The 23,901-nt window shown below is 37.5% G+C and overlaps 1 protein-coding gene across 1 annotated transcript in view; it reads left to right on the plus strand.

Moving 5' to 3' along the window:
- Nucleotides 1–23,901, plus strand: part of DNAH7 (dynein axonemal heavy chain 7) — a 263,533-nt gene that overhangs the window by 38,176 nt on the left and 201,456 nt on the right. The window contains exons 7-12 of the mRNA XM_059168545.1: nt 598–778; nt 2,499–2,574; nt 4,549–4,674; nt 9,792–9,911; nt 21,254–21,437; nt 22,104–22,283. Of these exons, the coding sequence (XP_059024528.1) occupies nt 598–778; nt 2,499–2,574; nt 4,549–4,674; nt 9,792–9,911; nt 21,254–21,437; nt 22,104–22,283 (867 nt within the window). The remainder of the gene's footprint in view (nt 1–597; nt 779–2,498; nt 2,575–4,548; nt 4,675–9,791; nt 9,912–21,253; nt 21,438–22,103; nt 22,284–23,901) is intronic.

Raw genomic sequence — 23,901 nt, forward strand, 5'->3', positions numbered from 1 at the left:
GACATGTAAAACTTTATGAAAATATACCAAAGTTAAATGTCTGTTAGAGAAATACTAAACATGTCTTAAAATGAATGTTTATGTACACATTTAATAGTAGCTGTAAAATTATAAATGGACTATTGGTCAGTTGGAGATTTCCTCAGTCCTGTCATAGATTTCTGAGCTTAATGTATAGGGTTACTGATTTGTTTGCAGCTTGTATGATTCACTTGATTATCAATAATAAAAGGACAAAAACTATGACATTTTCACACATTTATAAAGCACTAAATTCTACTTCAGCATGGATTCTTCTTAGTACATCATATATTTGGTAATATAATTTAATATTTTTCATTGTAGTTATGAACTGAGATGAGCTTTAATTTTCATGAACTATCCTTTTTTTTTTTTTTTTTTTTAACTTAGGGGATCTCAAAAAAATACCTCCATGAATTACACAAGATACTTTTTTTGTGATTTGTAAATACTTTGCCTAAAGTTTTGATTTTGCTCAGTAGGTGGTTGTTTTTTGTTTGTTTGTTTGTTTTTATGAACACACTTCTTTTACTACAGAACTAAACACATTTATATTTCTCCATCTTCTTTATGCAGAGATATTACTATTATATTCACCATGGAATTGACACAGACCATGTAGCCCCAATGGAAGATTCTTGGCTAGAGCATGTATTGAATTTAGTCCCCCAACATCTGAAAGTCCTCACCAACAGCATACTTGCATTATCTGATGAAATGAGAGAAGATTATCTTCTTAGTGTAAAAAAATCCATAGGTAAATCAGTATTTGTTTTCTAATTTGAATGTGTCTTATTAACTGAAAGTTAATACCTATACTTGAAAGCATTCATAGATTTATTCTGCTTTTTGCATTGCTGTTTCATTGCTTAAGATCTTAGGCAGGTTTCTTTAATAAAGTACAGCAAGAAAATTTTAAATCCCATCTTTTTTTTTTTTTTTTTTTTTTTGAGTGTTACATCCACTCAGTAAAAACTGAGTAAATTCTAGAACTGAGGAAATTCTAAAATTTAATTATTTAACTGACATTAATATTATTGCTATCACTATTAGAAGGTGATTAATTGAAAATTGTTGTTATGGACTAGGGGTTGGCAAACTACAGCTCACAGGTCGAGTCCAGCTCACTACCTGTTTTTGTAAATAACTGTTATTGCAGTACAGTCCTACGCATTCATTTGCACATGGTTTGGGCTGCTTTTGATCTATAAGAGAAGAGATTAGTATTTGTGATGGAGACCTTGTAGCTCATAAAGTTGAAGGTATTGATACTCAAGCCCTTTACATAAAAAGTTTGCTGATTCCTGGTATAGACCACTGGATTCTAAGACTGACTAAACATCAGAATCGTTTTCCACATACTCATTTCCGAGTCCATCTGAATTAAAACTATATATTAAATCTATACTTAAAAAAAAAGTTCTCCAATTAACTGGGATTGTAAAACTGGTATAATTGATGTTGTATTCAAAGCTGGAGAAATCCTCATGTTTTGGAGTTGCCTGGGAACCTTTTAAGGAAGGCATTTACTTAATTTAAGACTCTTATTGAGTGTCCTGCTAATGTAAAAATAAAAAGGCAAATCTTTGATTCCAAGGAGTTCATTGTGGAAATGAGGGAGAGGGACAAATCATTAATTACAAAGTAGAGCGGTAGGCGTGGGAAGGGGGGAAACAGGATGTGCTGTACGGGACAGAAGCTCATGCCGGACTTGGTAGGAAGAAATCTGGAGGTGCCTGAACTGTCTCGAAATACAAACCAAACACGAGACAGTGCTCACCCTGAGAAAACGGTGTGACATGTGGCAGACACGCATGAAAGACTCTTCAGGCTTGCAGCAGCCGTGATGGCAAAGCATAGAGTCCATTTGGGAAGGGGACAGAATCTTAAGGGCACTCAATGCCTTTTTAAAACATTCAAAATTAAAGCAGAGTCACCAAAGGATTTTAAGAAGAGGGGTGTTAGCATTGGCATTTTAGAAAGAGCACCTAAAGGTAGGAAAATTAGAATTAACTGTGGATTAATGACCATAGAAGATAGAAGCAGAAGCAGCTCCCTTTACTGATTTTATAACAGGCTTGTTTTATGTTTTTATGCAATTTAAAAGAGAACAAAGCAACATGGTAAGTTTCCTCAGTGAAAGGAAACTGCTGTGATTCTTTATTGTTGGCCTTCATTGAAAACTACTTTTGGTAGAATAGCTATGAAGGAAAATGTAATTTTAAAACCAATTATTATTTTCAAATGAAATAATAGGAGCCTGTTGTTAAAGAGAGGGAACATATACTCTCAAAGACACAGACATCATGGGTTTTCTCATAAATATTTTTGTTGTCTGATATATGCAGAAATGGCTCCATTATTTTAAATAACATAATTTAAATAATTGATTTTAGTGGAATTAGTTTTGCAATTGCTTGGAAATGTGCCATAATTAATATAAGGATGTTTATCAGAACTTTTCAATTTTCTTTTAGTTGATTTTGTTTTGAAAGATCCTAGGGAAAAAGAAGAAGATAAAAAAACAGCTGAAATTCCACCCCATCGCGCAGAGTAAGTGATTAACTTTCTCTAAGAATATTAATTATATGACTGTTTCTATGTATGTGTATTTATTTATACACTGATTGTATTTCTCATATATATGTTTATAACCTATATACTTCATTTATACAACTGATTATTCTTATTAAGTTTGTGTATTTAAGCCCTAGTATGTTTTATTTACAAATCCATGGGTAGATGGGTAGACAGACAGAGAGATGGATACCTATGTGGTTAAAACAGAAGTACCCTGGTGAAAGAAGCTTATATAGATCCTTGTATTTCCATAGCTACTAGCACAGGCTTTGGATACAATAGGGATATAAGAACTTGATGGCAATTGGAATGCATAAATCATACCGGGAACATTACAGAAAATATGTGTGTATATAGAACATATTGCAATTTATTACATAGATTAAAATATAGGACACATAATAGAAAAGTACACTCACTCTATATTTTCCCTAATCCCTAAATCCCATTTAGGAATAAATCTCTTAAATAGTTTGAAGAATAGAACTTACATTTTTATGATTTAGTAAAAATTGTTTTGCTTCTTTCATATTATTTGAAAGTGCCTCAGATTGTTTTCCTATAATGGCAAGAAAAAATTATGTGGTCATTTCCAACATATCCTATGTGGAGAACAGCTTTTCTCCTGTGAAGGGACCAAAATCACCTTTTGTAGTTGTAAAGGTGGAATGACTACAACTGAAAAACCGAGTTAAGCTTACACATAATAAAGTGAGATTCAGTGTTTAAAATCATGAGAAGAAAATATTGTAGGCATAAAATATGGAGGTTTAAAGACATTCTGAAAGGTGAAAATGGCATATCTTTAATGTATCAAGGATGACTATGCATGTCAAAGGAGTTACAGAGTAAATGGCTTCAAATAAGGACCTTAGCATTGGTAATTTTGGAAGTGTCCTTTACACATTAACAGAGATTAAGTTGAAGGGGATTTCCACAGGTAGGCTGGACTATATATATATATATTTTTTGTATTGTTATTTTTTTTTCAGTGTTCCAAAATTCATTGTTTATACGCCATACCCAGTGCTCCATGCAATACTTAAGATGTTTTAAAAAAAATTTAAACTTTTTGTGTCTTCAAATTACCTCTTTCAAGACGTATATGAGAAAAAGTTGGCTACTGTTTCTATTTGATCATTTTGAGTTACTTGTGAACTTGACCAAGTATTTAAAGGAAAAATAGTTACTTTATGATTCAAGTTAACTTATGATTCAAGTTTATGGGGCACCTGGCTGGCTCCGTCAGAAGAGCATGTAACCCTTGATCTCGGGGTTCTAAGTTTGAGCACCCATGTTGGGTGCAGAGATTACTTAAATAAATAAAATTAAAAAAAAAAAAAAAGATTCAGGGGTGCCTGGTTAGCTCTGTTGGTTGAGCATCTGCCTTCAGCTGAGGTCATGATCTTGGGGCTCTGGGACTGTGCCCTGTGTGGGGCTCCCTGATCAGTAGGGAGCCTGGTTCTCCCTCTCCCTTTACTCCTCTTCCCCTGATTGATGAACTCTTTCTCAAATAAATCAATCTTAAAAAAAGAAAGGGATTCAAGTATAATTTCATGTGTTCATTATTCTAAAATCATATGGCTTAGGCCATAGAAAGTATGGCCTTTATGTATCTTCCATACATAATTATGTATTTTGTTATTATTGTCAGGGATACATAATACTTTTTATTAAAGTAAAACCATTATTGGGGTGCCTGGGTGGCTCAATGGGTTAAGCAACCCACTCTTGGTCAGGATCTAAGGGCTGTGAGTTTGAGTCCCAAGTCAGGCTCTGTGCTGGGCATGGAACCTGCTGAAAGTTCTCTCTCTCCCTCTGCTCCTCCTCCCCCGTTCTCTCTCTCTAAAGAAAAAAAAAGGAATCTATTATTATTCAGAAAGTATGCATGACAATGCTTTTTTCTGATTTTTTAGAGATAGTTGATTCTTTTTTCTTTGTTTTCAGAATGGAAGTTCTTCCAAAACCTTGGAGGAAATCATTTTTAGCTGCAAGCAATTATATTAAGGATCACTTGAACACATTGAACCCTACAATGTTGGCAGTGCTAGATTTGTGGCACGGGACTTTTAAGTGAGTATTTCTGGCCTTCTTGAGCTTCTTCTTCTTCTTTTTTTTTTTTTTTTTAAGATTTTATTTATTTATTTGACAGAGATCACAAGTAGGCAGAGAGGCAGGCAGAGAGAGAGAGGAGGAAGCAGACCCCCTGCAGAGCAGAGAGCCCGGTGTGGGGCTCGATCCCAAGACCGTGGGATCATGACCTGAGCCGAAGGCAGAGGCTTTAACCCACTGAGCCACCCAGGCGCCCCTTGAGCTTCTTTTTAAAAGAGCAATAAAAGCTATTTTGTCACATCTTAATTGTTTCTTTTACTATTTCAACTGCAAACTAAAAAAAATAACTACAAACTTAACCATCAGTATTCAAACATGGGTTTAAATCAGCAATGTAGTGGTAGAGTAAATCAGGAACATTGTCTTTGACCTCTGACTCAGTTCCCCCCCTACTCCCGTCCCGTATCTCATTACCATGCAGACTTAAGGTGATCACCCTTAAGGGTCTATATTGTCATGCTGTGTTTTAAATCCCACAGACCATTAGCTGCTACAGTCATCTAGATGGTTAGGAACCTAGTAAATATGGCACACCTGAATGGCATGAGTTAAAGTTCCTGGGTGACAGCAGGAAGTTAGGCATCACCTCATAGACCTTGTCACGGTGGGGACGGTACAGCCACACGTTGGCAAGTGCTTGGCGCAGCGGGATGTGGATGCTGGTGGGCGCCGTGGAGCTGACATGCTTGCTGCCCAGGCTGAGGACCATCGACCACACAGTTTAGAAGCTGCTACTTCATGTTCCCGCCCACCCTTGCATGACCTCTTCTAAGGCACTGGTGGGCATCCTAGCAACGAGCACCCGTAGACATGGTTTTAGAAAATGTACAAAAGTAATACAAATCTATATTTATTTTTCTTAAAGAAGGCCTTCCTTCAGGAACCTCAGAACCTGGATCAGTCCTGTCTTATGCCAGAGGAGGCACCTGTGTCCCAGGTGGTCTTACCCACCCCCACCCCAACATTTTCAACCCCTACATCTGCAGCCCTTGTGACAAGTGACCCGCTCTCCAGGGTCTCCTGGTTTCTACTGTATGTATGCTGTGGGCAGAAGGGCGCAGCAAGTGGGCACATTTTTCTGCCTCCCAAAACCAGCAGAAGGAAAGTACTGTCTTTCAAGCTATGGCCGTGGCAGAAGGCAGCTCTTGGCCCCACCCTGGGAAACCCCAGGACATGCCCTAGGGCCATCTCTCCGACCAACTTCTCTGAACTCCTTCCAGAGTTAGGCTCTTTAGCGTACCTTTCTAGCCCTACCCCTGCCATCTGCTCTAGGAAACCAAGCTCCTTGCCTGGGCTCTGCCAGCATCTGATTATAGCTTCTCTCTTCACCCGTTGTCTTCCCTGGCATTCTGTTTTCTCACAGGTAGAATGATTTGTGCTGTCCAAGGCCCGCCCTTTCCTCGCTCTGTCCCTGTCTGCCTTTTAAAAAACAAATTTTAATTAAATATGCAGCTACATATGTAACTTTACATAAACATGTAAATGTGATCATATATACTTTTTTAAAAAAAGATTTTATTTATTTATTTGTCAGAGAGAGAGAGAGAGTGAGCATAGGCAGACAGAGTGGCAGAGGGAGAAGCAGTCTCCCTGCAGAGCAAGGAGCCCAACGCAGGACTCGATCCCAGGACGCTGGGATCATGACCTGAGCTGAAGGCAGCGGCTTAACCCACTGAGCCAGCCAGGCGTCCCTCATATATACTTTTTAAGTGCAATCTTCACTTTGCCTGACTTCCCGCAGCCTTTCTTTTCCTCATCTCTGCCTTTCTTTCCACCAGTCTAAAGACCCATGATAACCATCCAGTGGGATATCTTTCATTATTTTTATGTGTACTCATATTATCAAATACATATGTGCATCCACACACAGGCACACATATCCATAGCATAAAAATGGCTTTTGTTGGTCAGACTGAATACTGTTAGAACATCTTTCAGCTTTCCATTGTATAATGTGGACTTCTTTGCTTAAATTTGGCCATGATTTAATTTTGCATGCAGTCATGAGGCCACACTGTATAGTATCGCTCTCACGAAGGATGTTTTCATACAGTGATATATATATTTCATTCTCACAACAATGCCAGTGTTTTTTTTTTTAAATATCCATTTATAGATATGGATCTCTTTGGAATTGCCAGGACACACTGAAGTGGATGCAGGCGGGTGAGGCTGTAGTGCCTAGTACTGTCCACAACGGGCTAGACTTTGTTGGCCAACGTCAGGAGGCAAGAGACAAGAAAATGAAGGGGAAGAAAAAGGGAACAAAGTTGAAATAAAAAACAAAACAAAACAGTAAACAATGGATATGCCCAAACCTGTTGTCCGTGATCATAGTGGCAGAAGTATTAGTAGCAGCAACTGAAGCAAACCTCAGGGCATCTGGGGTGAAGACAAACGAGAAAGAAGCTTTGCAGTCTGTGGGTAGGAAGAGGACTCCACCAATTCCAATGTTGCCCTCGTAGACATGAGTCATTTTCACTCTATGAGAATGTTGAGTGGGGCGGGCCGTCAGCAGCACTGCCTCTCAGAGTAGGAGCCAGCGTTGACTATAAAGGGCATCCTTCCTCTAGGTGAAAAGTGTTTGGCCTCTCAGCAGGTGTTGAAAGTATGGGACATCTCTGTGTAGCAGAGGTGTGGAGAATGGTGATGGAAAAGTCATCTGAACGACTGCAAAAATGCACGAGTGTGGAAAGCTGAAAGGGGATGCTTGTAGATGGAAGGTGCAAGTTCATGTCCTTCAGTAGTGAGACTGACAGAGCCCACTGAATGTCAGAGAGAGCATCTGTAATACAGTCACAGCCTACATAGCATATGGGCATTTTTGCTTGAAAAGTAGTGTGCATATATGAATATGTATGTGTAGCTTGTAGGTACATATATGTGGAAATTGCCATAGGCTAGGGATTACAGTAGTTGAATATAAAAGGAAGATGTTGGGAACCTGGGTGGCTCAGGCAGTTAAGCATGTGCCCTTGGCTCAGGTTATGATCCCTGGGTCCTGGAATCAAGTCCCACATCTGGCTCCCTGCTCAGCAGAGAGCCTGCTTCTCCCTCTGCCTGCTTCTCCCCCTGCTTGTGCTCTTTCTCTCTCTCTGACAAATAAATAAATAAAATCTTTAAAAAACTAAAAATAAAAGGAAGATGTCTAAGAAAGTGAAGCTTATGTTGTCCACCGTCCATCCCCTGCCTCCGGCAACCACCAATCTGTTTTCTATATCCGTGAGCTCAGTTTTTGTCGTTTTAGATTGCACATAGGAGTTTATAAAGTTCTTTATTTGTCTTCCTATATTTGACTTATTTAACTTAGCATAATGCCTTCAGGCTCTATCCATGATGCCTCAAATGGGAAGCTTTCATTCTGTTTTATGGCTGAATATTATTCCACTGTGTATATCTGTACACCACATTTTGTTTACCCGTCAATGGACATTTAGATTGTTTCCACGTTTTGGCTATTAGAAATAATGCAGTGAACACGGGTGTACATTATTCTTTTATTGTGTTTTCATTTTCTTCAGATAAATATTCAGAAGTAGAATTGGTATATAATAATCTGGTAGTTCTATTATTTACTTTTTGAGGAACCCTGTATTATTTTCCATAGCAGCTGCACCAATTTACATTTCCAGCAACAGTGCACAAGGAGTCTCTTTTGTCCACATTCTCATCAATGCATGTTATTTCCTATCCTTTTTTCATATCCGTTTTGACGGGTGTGGGGGGACCATCTCGTGGTGGTTTGATTTGTATTTCCCTCATGATTAGTAATGTGAACATCTTGTCATATACCTGTTAGCTATCTGCATGTCTTCTTTAGAACGATGTCTATTCAGATCCTCTGCCCATTTTTTAATCAGATTTTTTTCTATTGAGTTTTATGTGTTCTTTATGAATTTTTGATATTAACCCCTTTTCAGTATATGATTTGCAAATATTTTCTCCCATTCAATAGATTGCCTTTTCATTTTGTTAATGGTTGATTTTTTGTTGTGCAGAAGCATTTTAGTTTGATGTAGTGACACTTGTTCATTTTTTGCTTTTGCCTTTGCTTTTAGCATCAGATCCAAAAAATCATTGCCAACACTCGTGTCCAGGGATGTATCACCCATGTTTTTTTCTAGGAGTTTTATGGTTTCAGGTCCTACATTCCTGTCTTGAATCCATTTTGCGTTCATTGTTGAGTATGGTATAAGATAAGGGTTCGATTTCATTATTTTGCATGTGGCTGCCCAATTTCCCCAACAGAAAATTATTATTATTTTTTTGAATTGGGGTCCACATCCAGCATAGAGCCCACAACAGAAACTTCTTAAATGTGTAAATCATGTACATAACAAAGATCCATAGCACTGTAGTCAGAAAAGAAGGTGTGTGGGAAACTGTTGACTAGAGGAAGCACTATGTTTTCTTAAAATTCATGAGGGAGACAAACCATGAGAGACTCTGGATTCCATGAAAGAAACAGGGTTACAGAAGGGAGGGAGGTGGGGGATAGGATAACTAGATGATGTGATGAGCAAACAAATAATGAATCCTTGAACACTCCATCAAAAACTAATGTTGTACTGTATGTTGGCTAACTGAACATAATAAAAAAAAAGTCAAAACCAGACAGGATCAAAAGACTGATATATTAGGTCTTAATCAGGTGTGAGAATTCCCCCACTACATGGCTCCCTAAAATGCAAGGTTACTTTCTTTCCAGAGTGGGTACAATTTTTGTTTCAGGTATAGTGAGCTTTCTTAAGCTTTGAGCTTTACCTCTTTTCCTGTTGCAATTATTCTGATTTGAAAGCAAAAATCAGTCTAAATTTTCTATCAAATCCCAGTTATTTCAACTGTGTTTTACTTCACAATAATGTTTCATAATCTTATGTTGTGTTCTTATCAAATTTAATTACATTATTTTAAAAATTAAAATTTTAAAAATTTTATGTTCTTAACTATTTAATTTTATTAAACACAAATTTTAATGATAAAACCGAGGAATATTATATTTTTGAGATCAGTTAACAAAAATATTTAATGCAAAAAAATCTCCTGCCTTAATTATTGTTTATTTTTATGTCTTGCAGAAAATTACGTTTAGTTGATGTAGAAGAATTTCATAATCGCCAGGATGCATTAGAACTGTCAATATTTCAGACCATTGTCATGAAACACATGGAATCTGCTAAAGAGACTCTCCTTAAAATGTAAAGTTTTAAAATTTCATGGAGGAAAGCACAAATTTAAAAATGTTATTGGCGGGGAACTACATTTTAACTGCATTTAGAAAATCTGATTTTAACAAGTTTGTAATTACTTCTGTTCAAGAACTAAGTATAGTGTCTTTAACTGAATTGGTCTGTACTGTCTACCCAGATGTTCTACACAACATAGATTGTGAAGGAACTAAAATGATTATGTTTTTTTCTCTCAATTCTGGTTTCTACTTCTGCTCTGTGAGAGGGGTTGAATACCAGGGAGAGAATGATCATCAACTAATCCATTTGCTAGATATTCAACATCTACTATTAATATTACATTTAAGGCACTCTACCTCTTTCATTTTGCTTTTGGATGGGGAATGAAAGAAGTTTAAAGCACTATTAGGTAGGGAAAATATATTCTTTAAAGGAGTTTACTATCACACTGAGAGGTTAGACTTATCACATGATAATTAAACATCTTGGCTCGACTCTTAAAAATGGAATAGTCACATATGATAATTACCAATGTAGGTGCCAGAGAGCATGCTCTGAAACAATACAGGAAAATGTTTCTATCATGGGTTGTTGAGTTATTATAAATAGGATGTTAAAATTAGCTCAAATTTCAGATAGCAGAGAGCATGAAACTCCTGCATGGTTTCATGATTTTCATAAGTTACTTAGAGATACATCCTGATAGCTAAAGATTGTATCTTTGTTGTTTTTCTCCAATATTTTAGAATCAAATTCTTTGTCTGAAGTCACTTGAAAGAACTTTAGAATTTTATTTAATATTAGTATTTAGTTAACATAAACAAATAGATGAGAGCTATAGAATGAAACCCCATAATTAATTACAGAGCAGAAAATGACCCCTTAAGGACATAAAACCGATAAATTTTCTTGATCGGTAACTTCGAGTTATAGTCCAGGAGGAATACATTACCACCATAAATTTTGGTAAATTGGGTGTCAAAGTACAGAGCAGAATAAAACCTTTGCTGAAAATTTTGTGGAGAGTTGTAGATTGATTTGCTGTAGCCTCAGTGCTCCCTGATTTATTCTAAGGGGAAAACACTCTGACTGTACTTTAAATAGTGAACCGGAATGTGTTTATCATGGCTAAAAGGTAGAACACCAGCTTACCACAATGGAGAAACAGTTAGCAAATGATTAATTATGGTATCTACGCCAAACCCAGATGTCTTCTCTCAGGATTCATTCTCTGCTTCTATTCAGCATTTATTGTGGTTTATCACCCCTGCCGTCTGGAAGCTGTTTTTCTAGGTCCCTGTGCCTCTGGTTTTTCTGTTTGTTTGTTTTTTTCCTAGCTGTACTTGTTCTTACTATTGCCAAGAGTGGGGGCCTCTCAGGTGTTTACTCTTGTGAGTCTTCTCTATATTCTTGGCAATGTCAAGATTTCATCTGCCTTATCTGTCTAAAGATCTTAAGTTTTTTGAGCTCTAGGCCCTTGTTACTAACCTCATACTATATGTCTCCTGTTGAATATCACGTCAGCATCTAAATATTAGCATTTCCATTATAGTGGTAATTCTTTCTTCCAAGCATGCTACTCTTCTTGTTCTAGACCATTCCCAGGCCAAGCTGAAAACTTTGTGACTTTTTCTATCTGTTGCTTATCGTCTACATCTTTACCACCCCTACCCTGCCTCCAGCCATAGTCAGTGTATTGCTAATTACTTTTTAAAATCGAGGTATAATTCACTCACCATAAAATCACCACCTTCTTGTGTACATTTCAGTAGTTTATAATATATTCAAAGGTTTTGCAGTGATCACCACTAATTCCATCACCCCCCAAAAGAAACACTTTATCTGTTATCAGTCATTCCCGATTTCCCCTCCAACATGCCCTGACAATCACTAGTACATTTTCTGTCCCCATTCTAAACATTTCATCTCTGTGGAATGATATAATATGTATTCATTTATGTCTCACTTCTTACACTAAGCATGATATTTTCAAGGTTCATCCCTGTTATAGCATATATCAATAGTTCATTCCTTCTTCTGGCCAAATGATATTTCTTTTTTTTTTTTTTTAAGATTTTATTTATTTATTTGACACAGAGAGAGAGAGAGATCATAAGTAGGCAGAGAGGCAGGCAGAAAGAGAGGGGGAAATAGGCTCCCTACTGAGCAGAGAGCCCGGTGTGGGGCTCCATCCCAGGATCTGAGGTCATGACCTGAGCCAAAGGCAGAGGCTTAACCCACTAAGCCACCCAGGTGCCCCCCAAATGATATCTCATTGTATGGATCTAACACATTTTGTTTATCCATTCATCAGTAGATGGACATTTGTGTTGTTACTATCTTTTGTCTATTAGGAATAATGCTGCTATGAACATTTTTATAAACATGTTTTTAGTTCTCTTTGGGTAGATACCTAGGAGTAGAATTACTCGGTTATATAATAACTCTATGGTTAACTTTTTGAGGAACTCCCACAGTGTTTCCTAAAGCGTTTGTTAGATTTTATGTTCCTTCCAACAATGTATGAGGGTTCCACTTTCTCTACATCCTTGTCGACACTGTTACTGTCCATCTTTCTGATTAGATATAGTCATCCTAGTAGATGTTAAGTTCTATCTTACTGAGGTTTTGATTTGCATTTCCTTAATGACTAATTATATTGAGTATCTTTTCAAATGCTTATTGTCCATATGTTTATCTTGTTTGGATAAATGTCTATTCAGATCATTGCTTACTTTGTATTGAGTAATCTTTTTATTGTTGAATTTTAAGAGTTCTTGATATATTCTGGATACTAAGCCCTCAGGTACACGATTTGCAGATATTTCTCTCATTATGTGGTTGATCGTTTCATTTTCTTGATAGGCATAAATTTGAGGTACTTTTTTTTTTTTTTAACATGGGGCTTGAACTCATGACCCTGAGATCAAGACTTGAGCTGAGATCAAGAGTTGGTTGCTTAACTGACTGAGGTACCCAGGCATCTTGAGGCACAATATTTTTAATTTTGATAAAGTCTAATTATCTTTTTGTATACTGATCTTGTATCCTGCACCCTTGCTAAACTTGTTTATTAGTACCAATGATTTTTTTTTTTGGGGGGGGGTTATGTGTAAACTTCATATCTTTTATATATATATATATATATATATATATATATATATATATATATATATAAATGATTGTGTTATCTGCAAATAGACAGCTATACTTCTTCATTTCTTATCTGTGTGGTTTTTTCTTGTCCTTGGTTAATTGTTTTGGTTAGACTCTCTAGTATAGTGTTGAAAGAAGTTGCAAGGGCAGAGATCCTTGTTTTGTTCCTGATCTTAGGGGAAGGCTTTCAGTCTTTCAGCATTTAGTTAGCTGTGTAATTTCCCTTTATCAGGTTAAGGAATTTCCCTTTCATACTTAGTTTGTTGATTTTTTTTATCATATAATACCACAGATTTTGCCTAGTGTGTGTGTATGTGTGTGTGGCTTTTTTTTTGCAGCTGAAATAGTGGATTTTTCTACTTTATTAATACATTACATTGGTTTTCATGTACTGAACTAATCTGATTCCTGAGATAAATACCAATCCCACTTGGCCATAGAGTATAATTCCTTTTATATGTTGTTGGATTGAGTTGGGGATTTTCGTGTGTACGTGCATAAGGGTCATTGGCCTGTAGTTTTTGTTGGTATTAATTCTTCTTTAAATGTTTAGTAGAATTCCCCTGGGAAGCCATCTGGCCCTGGGCTCTTGTTTCTTGGGAGATTTTTGATTACTGCTTCAATTTCCTTATTGATTGTGAGTCTGTTCAGGTTTTCTATTATTTTTTCCTGGTTCAGTTTTGGTAGTTTATACTTGTCTAGGAATGTATCCATTTCTCCCAGATTGTCTAATTTGCTAGCATATAGGTACTCATAATATGTTCTTATGATTGTTTGTATATCTTTGGTGTTGGTTGTGATGGTTCCTCTTTCATTCATGATTTTATTAATTTGGGTCCTTTTTCTTTTCTTTTTGATAAGTCTGCCCCGGGTTTTATCAATCTTATTAGTTCTTTCAAAGAACAAGCTCCTAGTTTCATTGATTTGTTCTACTGTTTTTTTTTTTGGTTTCTATTTCATTGATTTCTGCTCTGATCTTTATGATTTCTCTTCTCCTGCTGAGTTTAGGCTTTCTTTGCTGTTCTTTCTCCAGCTCCTTTAGGGGAAGGGGTAGGTTGTGTATTTGAGATATTTCTTGTTTCTTGAGAAAGGCTTGTATTGCTATATACTTTCCTCTTAGGACCTCCTTTGCTGCATCTCAGAGATTTTGAACAGTTGTGTTTTCATTATCATTTGTGTCCATGAATTTTTAAAATTCTTTAATTTCTCAGTTGACCCATTTATTCTTTAGTAGGATGCTCTTTAGCCTCCATGTATTTGAGTTCTTTCTAATTTTTCTCTTGTGATTGAGTTCTAGCTTCAGAGCTTCATGGTCTGAAAATATGCAGGGAATGATCCCAGTCTTTTGGTACCAGTTGAACCCTGATTTGTGACCTAGGATGTGATTTATTCTGGAGAATGTTCCATGTATACTAGTGAAGAATGTGTATTCTGTTGCTTTGGGATGGAATGTTCTGAATAGATCTGTGAAGTACATCTGGTTCAGTGTGTACTTTAAAGCCTTTATTTCCTTGTTGATCTTTTGCTTAGATGATCTGTCCATTTCAGTGAAGGGGGTTTTCATGTCCTACTGTTATTGTATTATTATCAATGTGTTTCTTTGATTTTGTTATTAATTGGCTTATATAATTGGCTCCTCCTATGTTAGGGACATAGATATTCAAAATTGTTAGATCTTCTTGTTGGACAGACCCTTTAAGTATGATATAGTGTCCTTCCTCATCTCGTATTATAGTATTTGGTTTAAAATATAATTTATCTGATATAAGGATTGCCACCCCAGCTTTCTTTTGATGTCCATTAGCATGGTAAATGATTTTCCACCCCCTCACTTTCAATCTGGAGGTTTCTTTGGGTCTAAAATGAGTCCCTTGTAGACAGCATATCGATGGGTCTTATTTTTTTTTATCCAATCTGATACCCTTTGTCTTTTGATTGGGGCTTTTAGCCAACTTACATTCAGGATAACTATTAACAGATATGAATTTAGTGCCACTGTATTGCCTGTAAGGTGACTGTTACTGTATATTGTCTCTGTTCCTTTCTGGTCTGTTACTTTAAGATTCTCTCTTTGCTCAGACAACCCCTTTCAATATTTGCTGTAGGGCTGGTTTGGTGTTCACAATTTTTTTTTTTTAGTTTCTGTTTGTCCTGGAAGATTTTCATCTCTTCTTCTATTTTCAGTGATAGCCTAGCTGGGTATGGTATTCTTGGCTGCATGCTTTTCTTGTTTAATGCTCTGAATATATTGTGCCAGTCCTTTCTGACCTGGCAGGCTGCCATAAGTCTTCTGCCAAACTAATGTTTCAACCACTGTAGGTTACAGACCTCTTGTCCCGGGCTGCTTTTGGTATTTTCTCTGCCGCTTCCAGTCGGTGACGAGAGAAGAATTAGGCACCAACAAGTCAGCTGCAAGAGATTGGGAGCAGGAGACAACAGTCAAAAAGGACGGCTGCCACGAGCAACTCCACAGTCTCACTTTTATTGGATAGAAAACAATAGCCAACAGAAGGATTGATGAAGGTCAAACGTTAGTCACGTCCTGCAGACTAGCAAGGAGGAGGATAGAGTTTCTAGTTAACCAGGCACATTCAAAGGACTCATCTAACTAACGACAGGCGCTTCTGGGAAGAGAAAAGAGCAATAACGGATAAGTGAAGCAGGCGGTTTTCCGTTCCACCCTGAGCTGACTGGGCGTTCCCAGGTGCTCGGCTTCCCTGAAGCAGGCGGCTTTCCGCCCTGGGCGGGCCCGGTGTTCCCGGCTGCCCAGCTTCTGGGAAGGGGTGGCCTTCTGCCCTGAGTGAGCCAGGCATCCCCAGCTGCCCAGCTTCACGGTCGTACATCGTCCTTCTCCCCAAAGACCTGTTGCCAGTATATGTATTTCTTAAGGCCATATCTAAATGTGCTTGGTAACTAGTAATATCCTCCAGGGGTTACAGTTTAAGTAACAAATTGTTCCGAGGGGCAGCAGCATTTCTCTTTGTCTCTGAGGCTTGTAAGTTTTACTATTAGATGATGGGGGGTTGGCTTATTTTTATTGATTTTGAGGGGGATTCTTTGTGGCTCCTGGATTTTGATGCCTGTTTCCCCAAAATTAGGGAAGTTCTCTGCTATAATTTGCTCCAATATACCTTCTGTCCCCTCCCTTTCTTCTTCTAATATCCCAATTATTCTAATACTGTTTTGTCTTATTGTGTCACTTATCTCTTGTCACTAGACCCTGTGGTCTAGTAGTTGTTTATCTCTCTTTCATCCAGCTTCTTTATTCTCCATCATTTGGTCTTCTATATCACTAATTCTCTCCTGCCTCATTTATCCTAGCAGTTAGAGCCTCTTTCTTTAATTACACCTCATTAATAGCCTTTTTTATTTCAATTTGTTTAGATTTTAGCTATTTCATTTCTCCAGAAAGGGATTCTCTGGTATCTTTTATGCCTTTCCCAAGCCCAGCTAGTATCTTTCATTCTGAACTCTAGTTCTTACTAATGTCCATATTGATTAAGCTCCCGTCAGTCAGTACTGCCTCTTGTTTGTTCTTTCTTTCTTTCTTTCTTTCTTTCTTTCTTTCTTTTTTGAGGTGAGTTTTCCTGTTTTATCATTTTGTCCAGAGAAGAATAGAAGAATGAGAGAACAAAATGCTAAAAGGGTAACAATGACTCCAGAAAAATATAAACAAATCAGGAGAGATCTGAAACTGGAGGGGAAAGAAATGGGAAGCGGGTGGTGAATAGAACAGAGCCACGCACTAGATCTGGGGTGTATTTTGGTCTATTAGAAGAAACTGCTTCCCAGAATTTTAAAGAAAGAAAAACTTATATATATACAAAAATAAGGGTAAATACAATGGAGGAATGGCATATGACCATAAAGATGAAAATTTAAAAAGAATTTTAAAAAGGAATTGTTAAGAAATTCATTAAAAAAAGAAAAAAATTAGGGAAAAAAAAGAGAATGTGATCAGGCAGGAGACAAGAACAAAGTCATATACTAGGTTTAGGGTATATTTTCATCTGTCAGAAGAAAGTGTATCCCAAAATTTTAAAAGAGAAAAACTTATATTTATATAAAAAATAAGATTAAATACAATGAAGGGGTAGAATATGACTGTAAAGCTGAAAATCTAAAAAGATTTTAAAAATGGAATTGATAAGATGGTAGTTGAAGAAAAATTCGAAAAATAAATAGAAAAAGAAAAAAACAAAGTTTTAAAAATTAACTTTGAAAGACTAAGGAGTCATGGGGAAAAAGCCATGAATTCTATGTGCTATATTCCCCTAATGCTAGAATTTTGCACTTCCCTTTGCTCGGTAAACTTGGTCTTGGCTGGATGTTCTTGCTGATCATCTTCTGGGTGAGGGGCCTGTTGCACTGATTTTCACATGTCTTTGCCTGAGGTAGAGTTGCATTGACCTTGCCAGGGGCCAGGCAGAATAATCCACTTGGGTTTGCTCCTGGTAGCTTTTGTTCCCTGAAAGCTTTCTGTATAGATTTGGAGAATGAGAATGAAAACGGTGGCCTCCCAGTCGCTGGCCCCAGAGGAGGTGAGAGGTCAGGGCCCCAATCCTCAGTGTGGCCTCAGAGAAAAGCAGTCAATCACTCCTCTCTCCCTGGTCCCTAGCCACACTTCATGCTCACTTGGCTTGTGCCTGAGCATTTCTGTCTTTGGCACACGACCCCATTTGGAGTGTCCAAACTCAGCAGGTTCCTGTGGAGGATCCCATGCTGCTCCTCCCAGTGGAGGAAGGAGAGTCTCCCCAGATCTGCTAGTTGTGGGGTCCCTCCTTGGAGAGTAGTGGCCCAACTGTGCCACAGATAATGATTTATGACAACCCTGAGCTGAGAGCCCACTCCTCGGCTCTGTCTTTGCAGCTGGCTTCCCCTCTCCAATACTTGGGAGCTGTGCCACTGAGCTCTGCCCAGTCTTTCTGTGACCCCAAGGGTCCTGAGACCACACAGTCCCAGTGAGGGTTTTACCCCTCCCCCCATTCAGCCGCTGGAGCGATGTCCCTCAGTGGAGCAGACTTCTTAATGTTCAGATTTTTGCTCCACTGCTCTATCACTTGCCTGTAGCCAGATGATAGAAGCTCTCTCTCCCCTGTGGTCTCTCTTCCCTAATATTGCCCTGGATTCTCTTCTTCGCAGTCCTACCTTCCAGAAAGTGTTCACTTTTTCATTCATAGAATTGCTGCTATTCTTTTCTTTGATCTCCTGTTGAGTTTGTAGGTGTTCAGAATGATTTGGTAACGAAATGAATTCCTGGGATGAGATAAAATTTGGGTTTCCTACTCCTCTGCCATCTTGCTCCTCCCCAATATTGCTGATCTTTTTAAAAACCAAATTTTGGGTCTGTTGATTTTCTCTATCTTTTTTTATTCTCTATTTTTTCCCCTTCTCAAATCTTTATTTCTTCCTTTCTCCTCGTTTTGAGTTTAGTTTTCTCTTTTTCCATTTTCTAGTTGAATTTAGTTACTGAGTTAAGATTTTTTTCATTTTTAATGTAGCCATTGACATCTATAAACTTCCTCCAGTCACTGCTTTCTTTGTGTTCTGTGAGTTTTGGTAAATGGTGTTTTCATTTTCATTCATCTCAAATTATTTTTTGATTTCCCATATGAATTCCTTTTTGACTGGCCATGCAGGATTGTGTTGTCTAATTTCTATGTAGTTATATATTGCCAGAGTGTCCTTCTGTTACTGATTTATGATTTTTTATGATTTGAATCCTTTTATGTTTTTTAGACTGAGGACCACCAGTTGTCCTTGATCTTCGCTCAGAAGCCTCTTTCTTGCACATGCCTTTTTATTCCCACCGCAACTACCCTTGCTGGGCTCTTTTAGCCTCCTGTGTAGCCTACAGACCACCGTCATGTGACATGTCCTAACCCCGAATTTAGTGCTTCCCTTTTGTTGACAAAATAAGTCACCATTTCTAAACCTACCTTTTAAGGTCTTCTGCAACCTGGACCTAACCTAGCACTTCCATTCTCAGGTCTGAAAAGACTTTCACCTTGGGCCATGCCTGGAGAAATAGTCCTGTTAAATTAAACAAGACATAACTTCTAACATCAGTCTATAACTGTTAAGTATTCAGTGGATAAAGTCTCTTCGTTCTCCTTTTTAACCAATTATCGATTTTTTAAAAAAATTAGTGACTCTTCTTTGTTTTCATCTGTGGGATGGGAATTCTAGGAACATTTGGAAGTTGTTTAGTTGCTTCCTTCTTAAACTTGTGACTCTTAGCATTACCATCTTCACACATAATTCTATCAAACTGAATCAGAGGTTAAGGAAATTTAACAAAAAAAACCTCTTGAATACCATCAGCAAAATAGTATGATTTATGCTATTTACAGTACTTGATGTGGCTCATTACTGGAGAAGCCTCTCTTCTGCCCTTCAGTACCCAGCTCAAATGATCCGTCTTCTATGAAATCTCTATTGCTACCCCTTAAAAATGATCACTTTCTTCTGAATACCTCTGACCCTTTATTCTCTTTTAATGCCTTTCTTTTGTAATATGTATTTATGTGTTCATCTTTTCATCCCTCTCTTAGCCTCAAGGCACTTTGGAGACTGACTAATATTTTGCACAAAGTGTTTTGTACATACTAGGGATCCCCGTAAATATCTTTGGGACAATGACAGAATAATTTTTAAAACATATCTTTTTATTTGTTCGTTTTCCAGTTCTGTAGCTCCAAACTTACTCCATCTCTTGTCCAAACTACCGGAAGTTTCTCGGTCCCCTTTCTTAATGTAGCATTACTCTTCTCTATATAGTATTTGTTAGTTTTCCTCATTATCTGTTGCTTCCACAAGGACACCTTACTGCAGAAAGATCTGCCATGGCCTCATTTTAGAGAGTGAGGCTGTCCCAACTTCTCGTGTTCAGCTCCCAATTCTACTAAAGTCCTCTCAGACTTCCCCCCACTTCTTTCTTTCTATCTTCTAGGAAGAAATCTCTCTATTACTTCTATTATAGACAATGAAATTATTGGATCAATTAGCCCCACTTACCCACCTATTTTTCTTATTATCCCGCTTCTACTTCAGATCCTTTCCTCACGGTCCTTCTCATTTCATTTCCATCTATCAATGAAATTGCCATTTTCATTATAAAACCCTTCTCTGTTACTTAAATGGAAAATTATATCTCAATCCGTTGACTTCAAGACTGTTTTCTGCTATGACTCATTGCCTTTTTATTATAAGAGATAGGAGATGATGTCATATCTTTTTACATTTCCCATGAAACTGTTTCTAGCATGTAGACATTAAACACATATTTGTTAAAGAAATGAATACATGCATTTAAAATTGAGATCTTTATTGAAAGGATTTGGCAACTCCTGAAAGTATATGGACTATGTTTTTTTAAAACTTCACGATCTCCTATGAAAGAAGATTCAGTATTCCTTAATTTTGTAGTATTAGTGGTTTTATAAACCAAAAACTTATTATGTATCTATATGTGAATTTGCCATTTAAAAAAAATTCATGATCTCTTATGAAAGAAGTATCGGTATTCCTTAATTTTGTAGTTTTAGTGGTTTTATAAGCTAAAAACCTATTATGTATCTATATGTGAATTTACATTTCTATTACAAGGTTACATACACGTTTGAGACTTTGTTCTAAATCAGTCATTCTTTCAGGGTTTCACAATAAGGGGAATAAAATAATACACTTGATTTTATTGATTTGTCTTGTTTTCAAGTCATTGTGAAACAGAATAGCATATAGTACCAATAACATATAGTACTAAATAAGCTCTCTCTTGGTTTAAGCAGCTATTTACATTTTAGCTTTATACTAACAAATCCATTCCCTAAAGAACATTTTGGAGACTGGTGCATAGTATTTTGTAATATCCAATAAACTTTTATTCAAAAAGTACAGAAAGCATAGTTTCAGGAGTTAGAGTCAGGGTTTATTTTTTGATGTTTTTGGGTTTTTTTTCTTTTTTTCCTCACCACATCACATTGTTGAGTCATCTTCTCTTGGCCTTGATTAAAATTTCTTTTCCTAGAAAAATTGAAGTATGCTAGTGCTTACATTTCAGAGGGTAGATAATGTCTTAGCAATAGAGCTCTCTATGAAGACCTTTGGATGTCCAGAAGTTACTATTAATGCTTAACGTAAGAGGAGCGATTCACTGGAAGTATTAACTTTTAAAAGTCTTTTGTGCTTTCAAGGTGGTTTCCAGAAGTTCAGAATATTTATTACCAAGGTAATAAAAAAAAGCAATTGCCAACTAGTGACAGCAGTGCCAAATTGGAATCTTTTTTCAACTGCGCAGCTACGCTTATGACTTTACAGCTGCAAGAACTCACTTTGGTCTCCATGCAGGATTTCACAGACTTAATAGCACAACCACCAGTAAGTATGGTGCCATAACACCACTACTCAACTACTAATTTATTTTCAAGAGGAAGAAGATTTAAAAAAAAAAAAAAAAAGACCTTTACTAGTGGTAGAAGAAGAAGTACATCTTTAGATCACTTACCTGTTTAAAAACACTTAGTATCCTGAATATTCAGGATATACGAGTATCACCTAGTTGGTGAGGATTAGTGAAGAGAAATGAAAACTCTTCTCATTGGGAAATTTGGGCCATGATGGCTGGGGGAGGTTTCTGCAAGGAACTCTCTTCTTTCCAGGAGAAGGTCCTGTTTGAGTATGCGCTGGGCCTGGGAATCCGAATGTTCTCATAGGCTCTTTCTTGCATGACTCCAGAGCCCCACTGCTATGCACATCCTCTTTTTTCTGAAACCTTGACCCCAACTCTGGTTGATCTGTAGGCCTGGTGGGTACTAAACACCAACATGTCTAGCTGGGAAGTGCTCTTGCACTTTCTAGTAGACCTCCTCATTGGCTTAACTGTCTAGGGCATAAGAGGAAAGGTGAGAACCCATGAGTTCTAACTGGGACCACTGCACTGCTTAGTCTTTCTCCATTTATTCATATATATATATATATATATACACACACACACACATATATATGTATATACTCACATACATGTATCCTTTTTTTTTTTGGCAGGATTCTGTTAGAGCTTTTGAACATCCTGGTTTCATCATGAGGCTGATTCTTGAAAATGACACCATTAAGTTTGAACCTGAGTTCAGTGACTATATAGACATCCTTCTAAATGTTTATGATACCATGATTAAGGCTGTCAGTTTTGTGCCAAGAGTTGAGACAAAACTGTATTCCAAGTGGGTAAGTAACAGGGATATTCTGATTGCTTGAATTTTCATGATGACATTCATTTCAAACAACTTCTAAAAGGCGTAGACCTGTGTCCTCTGCTGTGCGGAATATAAAAGGCTTGGCAACATTGGCTTATGAGAAGCTTTTAATTAAAAAATACAGTATTTCCATTACAGTATACTTAGTTACTTAGTCTAGTCTTGCATTGGACTGAAACTTTTCTTAAGGGAAGGAATTAAAGTTTGTGCTCAGGTTTAAGGCAGGCAGTCAGGGTTGGCTGTGGTACTCACGCCATGCTGCACAGCCCCTGATACTTCTCTAGCTCTCTCAGACGGTCCTCCGGTTGGTTACTCTCCACATATACCTTTTCCCATCAGCATTAGTGTCTGTACTCTCAAATCACAGATTCTACTTGGCTTCTCTCTCTGGCCATTTACTTAGCAAAGCTATGCTGAACTTGTATATTTCAACGGGAGCTACTGCAGTCTAGTATACAAGTCGAGCATGTCTGATAATTCCTTAACTTAAAAGGTTTTCAAGCTTTGTAAGTCCAATCAGTAGCTTTCTCATTTCCTTCTTATTTTATTTTTTAAAAATATTATTTTATTTATTTACTTATTTATTTTTTAAAGATTTTATTTATTTATTTGACAGACAGAGATCACAAGTAGGCAGAGAGGCAGGCAGAGAGAGAGGAGGAAGCAGGCTCCCTGCCGAGCAGAGAGCCTGATGTGGGGCTTGATCCCAGGATGCTGGGATCATGACCTGAGATGAAGACAGAGACTTCAACCCACTGAGCCACCCAGGCGTCCCTAAAAGTATTATTTTAGAGAGCACATATGTGCACATGAGCTGGGCAGGCAGATGGGGCGGGAGAAGGAGAGAGGATCTGAAGGAGACTGTGTGCTGAGCACAGAGCCCAAAACGGGGCTTGATCTCCCGACCATGAGATCATGACCTGAGCTAAAACCGACTGTGCCATCCAGACACCCCTCTTTTTATTTTTAAAATAGTTCACAAATATTTCATGTACAGGAAAGGGTCCAGGAGACTAGTGTGTAGTTTTAAGTGGTAATCCAGTTACCCCTGTGTACTTACAATCTAACGAGAGAAATGTAGTATTACTGATGCCTTTAAGCTCTTCCTGCTCCCCACCGCCCTTCCCTGCTCACCTTCCTCTGCTTCTGCCTTCTAGCAAAAGAATCATAATCTTGAATTTTGTCGTTCTTAATCTGAAAATTTTAAGATACACTTGCTACCTGTCTGCATATCCCTAAACAATTTCCATTTAGTGTTTCCTTGTCTGTGTATATATGTGGAGTCCTCTTGTAATGAGTGACTTGTTTTATTTTATTCAACATTGTGATTGTGAAATTATCCATTGTGAGGATGTTTATCTTCATCGTAAAGTTTCTATTTTTTCAATATTTTTATTTTCTAGGAATTCCAGTAAGTTGTCACATGGGACTTGTCACTTTTTATTGTCGCCTGTGTTTAGTCGTATATTCATTTCTCTTTCACTTCTCCGTTCACTGATCTGACACTTGCTCATGGTGGTTTATTTCTATGGGTCTTTTTCCTTTATCATTATGGGCTCATACATGTAAGAACTTCATGCAGGGAAGTC

Source organism: Mustela lutreola, chromosome 3, assembly GCF_030435805.1.
Source record: "Mustela lutreola isolate mMusLut2 chromosome 3, mMusLut2.pri, whole genome shotgun sequence".
Classification (NCBI taxonomy): domain Eukaryota; kingdom Metazoa; phylum Chordata; class Mammalia; order Carnivora; family Mustelidae; genus Mustela; species Mustela lutreola.